Source organism: Typopeltis vanoorti, chromosome 2 (genome assembly GCF_054136105.1).
Source record: "Typopeltis vanoorti isolate ZY-2024b chromosome 2, IOZ_Tvanoo_1.0, whole genome shotgun sequence".
Taxonomy (NCBI): Eukaryota; Metazoa; Arthropoda; class Arachnida; order Uropygi; family Thelyphonidae; genus Typopeltis; species Typopeltis vanoorti.
In genome coordinates, this window is record NC_143550.1 from 30,909,420 (window position 1) to 30,921,953 (window position 12,534).

The 12,534-nt window shown below is 35.0% G+C and overlaps 1 protein-coding gene across 1 annotated transcript in view; it reads right to left on the minus strand.

The window, feature by feature from the left end:
* gry (trafficking protein particle complex subunit 11 gry) overlaps window positions 1-12,534 on the minus strand; it is a 550,052-nt gene that overhangs the window by 429,474 nt on the left and 108,044 nt on the right. The window contains exon 7 of the mRNA XM_090404214.1: window positions 6,783-6,894. Coding sequence (XP_090260340.1) covers window positions 6,783-6,894 — 112 coding nt within the window. The remainder of the gene's footprint in view (window positions 1-6,782; window positions 6,895-12,534) is intronic.

Genomic DNA, 12,534 nt, shown 5'->3' on the forward strand with positions numbered 1-12,534 from the left:
AACTACCCCAAATTTGAGAGATTTACATTATGAGAACTTCAATCCAACGGCCAAGATAACCAAATTAGCCCGCCAGAGGGCACCATTAGGACTTTAGGAACAATATTAGTTTCTTGCCTTCTTCCTCATTTGCTTTTGTTAGTGCCTGCATGCACATACCATATTTTTATGTTCCTGAAGATGGCAACGTGACGATGCCGAAATATAGAAGATATTCATTAAAGTTGCCTTTAATCAATATACTTTATATGCGTTGTTAATTCCGTAAGCTAATTACCAGTTAGACAAGAATAATAAGAAAATAATTAGTATTTATTTAACTTATTTGCTGATTATTCTGATGGTATTATATCCAACATCTTCAGAACACGAAGGCAGTTTGTCATAATACAAGAGCAATAATTCAGTTAACAGGTGGACCAGTTTAAAAATTGTAATGGACAATACACTTAACTAGAGTCTTCATTGGCATCACCAATAAAGAGAGAGAGAAAAAAAAAAGCAAGTATTAATTTGATCTTAAAATGACTGCCTCTCAGATATTTGGTAAATTGATACAGCCATACTTGTGGAGGATTGGGGAATGTTTTAAAGCTGCTGCTGATTCCAAAAACAACCTCTCTGACTTATGACTTCTGTTTTCTTCCATTTGATCCTGTATGAAGGAGTATCCAAGGCATGGTCTGCTATACCCTATGCCTAATTTTGGATAGCATAAATAGTCCTAAATACAAACTTTCAAAACATTTGACCAAATTGATAGCCCCCCCCCCCCCAAAAAAAGATATTTCTTCCTCTTTTGTAAAAAATTTTGTTCACTTAAAAAAGTATATAAAAGACCATATTTTTAAAAAGTTCAGATATAATTACGATATTACTTCACCATTTACCGATATACAATTAATTGAGATCCTTAAACTGATAAAGTCACACTTCCCACCAGACATATTTGAATTATTCAAATTTACAGTACATGCAGGTTATTTTACATAGAGAGGAAAGATGTACAAATAACTAGATGCGGCAGCGATGGCAATTTGTACATAGAGCTATTAGAAAACCAAGCAATGAATGCAGTCAATGTCAAACAGGTGGTTTGGCCACATGGTCCAGACATGTTTAGACACATCTTTAGTGCATATCAATAGCATCATCTTCATCAGTTTCCTGATATGAAGCCCCACGGGGTGGTTACAATGACAGCACTGCATGATTAAGTCTACATTATTATTATTAATCTCCTATCAACAATTTTCCTCCAAATCAATCTATTACTTGTTGTGAGCACTCTAATATTGTCATATCTAACATTTTGTGCTTCTAAGGCACTTCTGACGAATCAATCCACCTAGACCTTGGTCTTCCACTTTCTTAACCTTTCTTCATCCAATCTATTTAAGTGTCCACCTTACATTACCTCTTCTGACACATTCTTCAATATGGTGGATAGCCAACTGAATAAATTTATATGGAATAAGATAAAAATTAGCCAAAACACAAAACTATCAGTATACAAAACAGCATTTAAAACAGTTTTAAGTTACGGATCTGAGAGTTGGGTTAGAAATAAAGCACTTGATCAAAGACTAGAGACCACAAATATGAGGGTTCTGAGAAAAATTAGTCAACTGATGGCATCAATGGCAGAATCATATTAATAATGTCATGCTATCTTCACTTTTAATGTGATTCTGTCACTGATGCCATCAGCTGAATGCCCTAATTTTTCTCATAACCCTCTATTTGTGGTCTCTAGTCTTTGATCAAGTGCTTTATTTCTAACCCAACTCTCAGATCCGTAACTTAAAACTGATTTAAATGCTGTTTTGTATACTGATAGTTTCGTGTTTTGGCTAATTTTTATCTTATTCCATATAAATTTATTCAGTTGGCTACCCCAACCCCCGATACCAGCTTTGCTTACTCTGTCTATTTCCAGTTTTAACATGCCTTCTTCACTAAAAATTGTGCCTAAATAGCTGAAATATTTCATTTGTTCTATAGGATTTCTTCAGAATGCAGCTGAAGTTTTCTATGCTGCTGGTTATTTTCATAGCTTTGGTCTTTTTTTTTTTGCTGATTTTCATGCCCAATTTGTTCCAGCTGTTATTCAATTTTGTTAGTGAATCCTGGAGACTTGAACTAGGTGTGTTTAGGAGTATAAGATCAACTGTATAAAGCAAAAATCTAAGTTTGACATCTTCAATTCTAATATCAGTCTTAATGCCGCTTTCATAATGTGATCCATATAGATGAAGAATAAGAGTGGAGATAAGGTGCATCCTTGTCTTAACCCCTGATTTTGCATCAAATCATCTTTCTGTATTTCCTTCAATGCTAACTGCTGACTGACAACTTAAATATAGACTATGTACTGCTTTGTATAATGTTCCATTCATCCCATAAAATTGAAGTGTTTTGAAAATCTTTTATCTTGGCACCTTGTATGCCTTTTCCAGATCTAAAAAACTTAAGGATTCCCACGATTTCTCAATTATTTGTCTTAAAGTAAAAATCTGATCTTGACTACCTCTATTTGCAATGAACCTAGGTTGTTCTTCTTCTCCAAGTTTCTCTTCCACAATCTTTCTCAGTATAAATCTTACCTGGAATATTTAGTAGAGTAATTCCCCTGTAATTCTCACATTCAGTTTTCTTCCCTTCTTTATAGATACTCTACTCCAATCATTATGAATTTGACCTTCGACAAGGACCACCGAATTATGCAGTGTAGCCACTGCAAAACTTTTATACCTCCATACTTAAGCATTTCTGGTCAATATCATCTACTCCATCTACACATTTCAAGTTTTTTGATGGCTTTTTCTACCTCAAGTGTTGATATATACTCCTCTTTGCATTCCTCTTGAAAATTTTCGTATGGTTCTGTCACTGATTAGTTTGTTTAACAATCTTTCAAAGTAATTACTCTAGACATCCAGGATATGACTATCTTCAGTTTTCAGGTCACCTTTATCATTTTTGGTCCCTTTTTACACTAATCTTTCCTCCATTTCTAAGGCTTCAATAGCCTCCAGAACATTTACCCACTTTCCAGATATTTATTTTTTATATTCTTACCAAAGTTTTCCCATGACTTTTGTTTAGCTACTTTTACACACAGCTTATGCTTTCTTACATTTTTTTCTGTATTCTTTTAGCGCATCTGCCGACTTATTTGCTAGGAACTTTTGGTATGTTTTCTTCCTTTCCAGAACTGCTTCTTTAACTTCTTGTATCCACCATGGTGTTTTTATTTTTCTATCCTTGCAGACAACTGCACCATATATCTCCCTAGTGGAATCAATCAATATATTATTTTTTCTTCAATAATGTTTGTATAGCTGAGTCCACAATTTACTTGGAAAAGCTGCCCATCTTTAATTCTTTTTAATACTTTCTTACATACAGTTCTTTTCAATGTGATATTCATTTTTATCCTGCTTAGTACTAAGTAATGGTCTCTTCCAATTTCAAATCCTCTGTACACTCTTGTATCCTGAACGATCATGAAGACATCACTATCAACAATGACGTAGTCAATGAGGCTTTTCTTATTTCTTATGTCTTCTCTCTATGTGAACTTGTGCATATCTTTATGTTGAAACATGGTGTTAGTAATGATTAGTCTGTGTCCATATGAAAAATGTTTCATATGCTGATGAGATTCATTTCCTACTCTGCTGTTCAGATTTCCAAAAATGACCACTTTTTCCATTTTCTTTACATCAGCTACCTGTTCTAATGACCAAAAAAAATTCCTCCACTTCTTCCTTGGAAGAACCTTCTGTGGGACCATAGGCACAAATAAGTTTCATTGTCCATATTCCCATTTTGAAGTTTTGCTCGCATAACTCTACTGGATTTTAGGGTGTTGGTATTTGAATGGCACACTAAAATCCACTTCACAATGGAATAGGAACACGACGACAGTCTGCCTTTGCTAGATATGCTGATAAAACACCTTCTTGATGATTCATTATCTTTTTTCTATTTATAGAAAACCTACACATACAGGGAGATATATGCTCAAACAATCATGCCATCATCCAGTTCAAAAACACTAACTCACAGAGCTAGAGCCATCTATGCTGAAGACATTGCTCTTACCATTGAACTCACATGTGTCACACTTTTTAGCCAATGGCTATAATCCCCAAAGAATAGACAAAATACTACCACTACCAAAATGCCCCCAAAAACCCCCTTCATTGCCTAATACACAAAACTATGACAAAGCTATTACCATTCCATACATTCAGGGCACATCTGAAAAGATATCTAGAATAAATATCACCTTCTCACCACATTTAAACCATATATCAAATTGGCAACTCTCATATGGCACCTAAGGACATACAAATTTTTTTTTTTATCTACCTGTACTTGTGACCTGGCTTACTATAAACAGACAGGAAGATCCGTTGACATCTGCCTAAAAGGCCATAAAAAATACAGCACTATTGTTAGGGCAAGTCGGACTAGCAGACCATGCCTTGGATACTCCTTCACATAGGATCAAATGGAAGAAAACAAAAGAGCTACAAAGAAGTCATAAGTCAGAGAGATTGTTTTTAGAATCAACAGCAGCTTTAAAACATTTCCCAAACCTCAACAAATATGGCTGTATCAATTTACCACAAATTTGACAGACAGTCATTTTAAGATTAATACTTGCTTTTTGACTCCTCTCTCTTTATCAAAAAGTAGATGATACCAATTAAGACTCTAGTTCATAAATTAAAGATACAAAGAAATTATATACTTGGTTTAATCCTTTATCCAATAAGCAAACAAAGTTTGCACCTGAAGTATTTTTAGGACTGGGGCAACTCGTGGTAAGGGTGGTGAAATCATACCACCCTTACCATGAGTTGCCCCAGTCCTAAAAATACTTCAGGTGCAAACTTTGTTTGCTTACACTTGGATAAAAGATTAAACCAAATATATAATTACTAAGCATCTTTAATTTATAGTATAACCAAGTGGAAAAACTTTCAACAACTAAGACTCTAGTTCCTTGTGTTGTTCATTACAATTTTTTAAACTGGTTTCACTGTCAACTGAATTGTTACTGTTCGTGTACTGTGACAAACTGCCTTTGTGCTCTGAAGATACTGGATATAATACCAGAGAAATATCAGCAAATAAGTTAAATAAATACTAATTATTTTCTTATTATTCTTGTGTTGCAAATCCATACCATTAAACAAACTTGGAAGTGGCTTAGAAGACAGAAATATACAATCTGATAATCTTGGTGTCCTGACAGATAACAAATTAATTTGGAGGAAAACTCTATAAAAAAAATTAATAATGATGTAAACTTAATCATGTAATACTGTTATAGTAGTCTGTAAATCTCTTGAACGTACATATCAGGAAATTGATGATGATGATAGCATAACTATTAATCTTAAGCATGAAATATATGGTTTTATGCACATAATAGTTGTATTGTATTTTCCCCAAAGCATGTTGTACTCTGTTAACAAGTCTTCCATTGTCAAACTAAGAAGTATCTTGCACAAAGTGCAGTTTATTCCAGTAAAACAGGAATAAACCACGTTCAATGTCTTACTGTGAAAATTCTCAATAAAAATTTTACTTTCATTCTGTAATCTAGTTATGTATACATTACATTTGAAAGTTAGCAAACAAACATGGATAAAATACAATCAAATGTCATGTCATAATTTTCATTCCATGCAATAAAAGAGCATACTGAATTTATACTGATGAAATATGTATACAATGCTTGGAAAGAAGTTAATGGACACCACATGGGAAAGGTGCATCACGGCATGTGACCAGTATAAATTGGAAGAACATGATGCTCCTAAGTCAGTGTAACTGTGTCCAAGTGAAGCAGCTGCGAGAAGGGAACTGACAAAGTTTAAAAGAGGTGTTGTGATAGGATGTCAGGTTGTAAACCTATCTGTTTGGCAAATTGTTAACATATTGGGGCATCACAGGATACCACATGAGATGGAAGTGCAGGAAGTCACAGCTGCAAATGCAATCTGCAGTTGTGACTTCATACAAACCCCACATTACCCAAACCAACATGCAGTGTCATCTTCAGTGGTGCAAAGAGTGTGTACAATAAGACATAGAAGTTGGGAAAGCATGTTATGGAGCGAAAAATCACACTATACCCTCTACAAAGCAAGTGGATGGGTGTGGCAGATGCCCAATGAATGTCTCTTACTAGAGTGCATAACCACAACTATGAAATTCTGAAGTAGCGGTGTGACGGTAGGGTGTTGTTTTTCCTGGTTTGACCTTGGGCCTCTATTTGAGGTGCCACAAACATTGAATTCTGAGAGGTATCTGAACAATGCAATATTCCCAACTTTGTGGTGTTTCTATGGTACTGCCCATTGTCTCTTTCAGCAAGCCAATGCACCGTCATGAGGCTGCTGCTGTAACTGCAAGGTTTGTGGACATGAACATCACCCCACTTAACTGGTCTCCACAGAGCCCTAATCTCACAACCCTATTGAAAATCTGTGAGATAAACTAGAGGTTTGGGTCAAATCAAGGGATGTCTGCCCATAACAGTCTGGGACTTATACATGTCTACAGGGAGAATGGTCCAAAATTCCCAATGATCAATACTGTATGCTTGTGGAAAGTAGGCCCATTAGGATTGCTGCAGTCCTATATCTTATTAAAGTGGGCACCATGGCTGTTCGTTCCTCACACTATGGTGTCCATTGCTTCTTTCAAGCAGGGTATATGCAGTAAATAAATAAGTGAAGAGTTCTACTAAAGCGTACTGTCATTAATGGTTGATGTGTGATCTTGTCCAAATTTTCTTTATGATTCTTGATTTGATGAATTTCTTGGTGATAATATGTCTGGGCTAAATCACGGAATGCACTTTCAATTCTGCAAAAAAAGGAAAAGAAAGAAAAAATAACTTGTTATATCTGTTCTAATCTCAAAAACAGTGCACTATTTATTATAAAAATTCCTTACTAATTTTATATTAAAATGCTTTAATTTCTCAGAGTAAAAAAATATACTGAACTAAAAAATGTATATACAATCAACTCTTACTATGTGAAACTTAAAGGACCAAACAGTCTGTAGCAGGTGTAATATTTCTCTACTTTACTCTTTATATGTATATGTTACTGTGAAAGACCGATATCTGGCAAATGTCGACATTCTCCAGTGAATGTCAACATTCACATAGTCGCTTGGTGTATGTACGAAATATTTGCTAAATATCATTTCTCACTCACACTGGCAAATGTCGACATTCAGCATGTACTGATGGTGAATGTTGAATAAAAATATTTTTATTACGTTAAGACAAAAATGCAACTTTTTAATATATGATATATGTCAAAATAGGAGAAAGCTTAAGTAACAGCATAAGTAAACTGTTGAACCTAAAACGAACAGTACGTTCTAAATCAGAAAAGAAAATAATACCAATAATAAGCTTACACATAAATTATGTGATTAACGTTATACAATCTTATTTATTACAATAACTTAAACTGTTATGACACTTTGAATTGCACAACTGTCCCTTGCTTTTACAACTGCATTTAGTCGTGGAACACTTCTTTTTGCAATTTCAGCATGTATAGCCTTGCGCTCCACTTCTCGAATTAGTTGCAGCTGCTTCTCTCAGCGACATTTCTTGAGAAGAAATCTCATCTATGGAAAGTAACTTTTCTTTACAAATTACGAACTGATTATGGGTACAAAGCTGCTTGAGGGTAAAATTTTTGTTTGCTAATTTATAAAAGTCAGAGTCTTCTATTCCAACAACAACCGCCAACACATTTCGGGCATCTGTATGACCACAGTCGACATCAGGCGATGTCTATACTGGCGATGGTTCGAATGTATAATAATATAACCAAATACGTCGGTCTTTCACCGGCGTATTTTGTACGTGTCGACATTCACCGGAGAATGTCGACATTCTCCAATTTCGGTCTTTCACGGTAATACATATATGTCATTTTTATAATGATCTTTTCCTGACTTATTCCCTCATATAAATTCCTTATCCTAACTTGAATAAAATACCTTGCTTGGTGCATCAAGTTAATATACCTAAATTCTTAGCAGTCTCAATATTCAATCTGGGCCGTTAACCATCTTAAGAGTAGTGTACGTGAATAGAAGACAAAGGGATTGCCGTTGGACAACACCAATTCCTTTGTTTCGATACTGGTGGCGATTCCTTCTTCGGATTCAGGGAAAATTTCTATTATACTGCGCTACCCTGAATCCTAGATTATTGAACAGTGTAAAATCAAGAAACCAGAACTCAGTTTAGCACACTGTCTTAAATCTCTTAATCACTTTTGATAAATTCTAAACCTTATCAAATAACTAAAACTTAATTCACAGTCATAACCTCCCTTGTAATTTACCTCCCGCCGTGGTTCGAACTTAATGAGCAATGCAATAAAAAAGAAATCAGGCAAGTCATCAATTAAACTTAAAGAAAAACATTTAATCACAAATCAGACAGTTTACACTTTACGAACAAATACTGACATATAATTGCACTAACTTTAAGGAATGAGTATAATTATCCAACCTTTCTAATTCTCCCATAACATGTAAAGACATCAATTCACGTAGGAAATTCCATCTATGGTCAATCATGCATTTTATACACTACAATGATAAAGGTTATTCACTTATCAACAACAAAGTTAGCTCTATGTGCTTCCACACTAATTCCTTCATTCAAAACTTAAAGTTCCACCACTTTCTTAAACACAATCTCTAAAGTCCTTTTATTAATCATAGCCTTCAAAACCTAATGTCCCTTTTACAATTACAGCTTTCCTTCTTTAACACAATTACTAAACAAATCAAAGTTTCTACATTACCAAAGGCTGGGGAACTATTTGACCTTCACATACATCACGACAGAACATCCAATTATTGGATCCTTCTTCAGTTGACTTTATCTGCATTATTCTACTGATAGGCCCGAACTAGACATATCTCCTCCGAAGAAGGTAAGTGCTCACCGCTCTCTGGTAGACTGGCTCAGCATGGCTTAGCAATCTCCGTGGCGATCGAGAACTCTGCTCTGCTGGGCTATTCGTTGACCGGCGAACTGCCAATAGACACTTCAGCGTGCTCCAACGACCTCTCCGATGCAGGGGGAAAAAAAGGAAATTGAGCCGGCTCTGCAACGACTTTTAAATCCTGCACCCGATGCTTCCTTTCTATGTCATCATTCTCTCTCCCTTTGCCCACGACACCTTACTTCTCCCAGCACCTAGCGCCACACTCTCCCCTAGTATGCTTTAGGGGGGGGGGGGAAGCGTGCGCGTCCTACTTGGTGCACGTGTTTAGCTTCTGGCCAACAGTATCTAATCCTATTATCTTTCTCCCAGCAATACACAAGAATTTACACAAAGTTAACATAGCTTAAACATTAGAAAATTTACAATAATTATTTACAACACGATATACAGATAAGTATTTTCTCAAATTATTAGTGTTGCTGATGAATTACAATTAGCTTTATTCATCTGATATATCAATATTTGTCCCGGAAACATTAATGCATTAAGTCTGAAGGAAACAAAATGTATTAAATTTCAGTTTCATTCAGAACTTAACACAGGTGAGGCATAGTATTTCATTCACAACAGAGGATTTGGAAAGAATCTTTTTCTAAAAGGAAGAATTTGCTCTAATGATGTGTGCTACATGAGATAACTGTAACTAAATATATATAAAAAAAAAAAAAAAAATCCATAGATTTTTTTTTATGCAATCTTCACAAATGAGAGATCTTTCTCACACTTGTCTCAATTTCATTTAGTTTACTAACGCACGAGGAACAAAATCTTCATGAGCATAAATAATGGTGGAAGACATAATATTTTTAAATGGGAAACTGTAGTGGGCAGCTGCAAACAGCATCTGTTCTCCATGTTAGGGATGGCTTAAAGAACACCAAGATTGATCAGATAAGTGTCAATGCACTGACTGTAAAATCAAAACACAACTGAAATCTGATGCAATATGGAAATACAAAGAAAAAGTATAACATGCCAGCTCAGACATCATAAGGATAAACAAGACCCACATACCCAAATGAGCAATGGAGGTTGAGTCGACGAGTCAGCTACCAAAAAAAAGTACAATAAGATTAAAACCAGAAAGAAACATGATATTAGTAAGAAGTGGAATGTCTCTGCTTCATGGGCTCCTGGAAACCTACATTTACTTTGCAAGGAGATTGAGCAATACTGGTGTGACATCCTCAGATTAGTGGAGATGCACTGGACCGAGTCAGGGAAGATGAGAGGTGGAAGAACTATCTAATTTGGCAAGTATAAAACATGGGGCAGAAGTTGATTTCTTTTCAGTATAAGAGGTAGAGAAGCATTATTAGGATACAAACAAGTAAAAGAGAAAAATAATAAAGCAAGATTTGCAGCCTGACCATTTAGGTCCATATCTATTCATCCACTTCAGGAAGTACAGAAGAAAGAATTATTCTATAGCAACTTGGAAAATAATCTTAAAATCAGTACCTAAGAGATATACTAATCATTGAAAGAGATTGGAATGCAAAGACTGAAAAGAACAACAAAGGATGAGAAAGAATAATGGTCAAATATGGATATGGAAAAAGCAATGAAAGAGAAGAAAGAATGCTTGAATTTGCCTTGAAGCATGACATGGTTCATGCTTCAAGGCAAATTCACAAAATTCAAGAAAACACAAAATTCCAACAAAAAGACTGTAGGAAGTAGAGATGATGATCACCTGATGGAAGAACAAAGAACATGCTAGACATGATACTCATATGCAAGAGATGGGCTATATCAGTTCACCAGTGTTGAACATTTCAAGGGAACAGATATAGAATCTAACCATAGCTGAGTGATTGCCAATATGAAGTTGAACCTCAAGAGACAAGTGAAATCACAGTTTTGGAGTCAGAAAGATATGAGGACAGTGAGCAAGGAAAGTGCTTGAAGAAGAACTGAAATCCATTATTGAAAAGGAATAGGAGGATATAAACAACACAAGTGGTGTTTGCAATCAAGAAAGCAGAGGAACAATGAGTTCCAGAGATAGAGAAGAAATAATAGGTAGATCTCACAGGAGACATTAATGATAATTCAAGAAAAAAGAGCATTAAAAAATTGGGGGGAGAGAGAGAGAGAGATCTGGAAATGGAAAAACAATGTAGAGCAAAAAACAGTGAAGTTCAAGAAAGGAGTTAGAAGAGACAAATCAAAATGGCCGAAAAACAGTGCAAGTATATTAATAAATACTATGGTGAATACAGAACAAGGGAAGTATATTAGATGATCAAAAACATCAATAAGAAATGTAGCCAAATCAGAATCATAAAAGTTAAAAATGATGAAATCTTGATGAACACAGAAGGAATAGATGAAAAAGATACTGCTCAGTTATATAAGACATAAGAATTGAGAAAATATCACCACCAACCACAGAAGGAGAAACAGATATACTACGGGATGAGATTGTAAAGACAGTAAAATAGCTGAAAATTATAAAAGTCCAGGGATTAATGAGATCATTGGAAAGATGCTGAAACATGATAGTGAGGTGATCATAGACGAAGAACAGGTATCCCTTGATTAACGTGGTTAATTAATCCCTCGGTGTTACCGCATATATCAAAATCGTGTTAATCAAATCTAATAATCAATGGTAAAAATTACAATTCATCCATGATCGATTACTGTATTAATAATCCGTAGGAGGTTGCGTAGGAGGAATGACATCATCATGCTCATGCCACGAGGCTTGCATGTTTTTGCATGGTAAATGTCACCCTGCGGAGCTCGCGGTGGTAAAAATTGCAGCATAGGTCGCAGTATATCTGAGAGATACATTCATTACTAGTATGTGTTAAAATGCAATAAAACAAAGAAAAAACACTACAAATATAATACACGATGGTACAAATTAAGTGGATATTGAATCCAACATTATTTCATAACCGAATATAGAAACTACAAGAGTTTCGTGCCAAATATATAGAAACTAAAAGTTTCAGCAGATGCAAGCATAAGCAACCCTTATGGGCAACTCATAGTAAAGGTAGAGTAAGCTCCAGATCACTTTCCTTAATATTTTCCATAATGTAAAGTACATCTCCTAGAAAACATGCATGATAAATAAGCCTTTGGCACTCTATTTCAGTAATACATGATGGTTTATTTATTTTCAGTCACAATCTAGAAATTATTGAACAAAGAATAAAAAAACAACAACTAAACCATACTATACTGACTCCTTTCTTTTAGGCTTGCACGGTGATCCGAATGCATTTTTGGAAATTATGGAGACAACTACCGTGTTTGAATAAAAACTTTAGTTTACTATTAAACCTGTTATACATTTAATACAACAGGCAGACCAGAACTCACTCATGTTGATGTTCAGTGAGAAAAAAAACAGATATTTAAAACTAATATTTAAGTAACTAAATGTATTTAACTAATTAGATTAATAAGCCAAAATTTCATACAGGTATCTTAATGG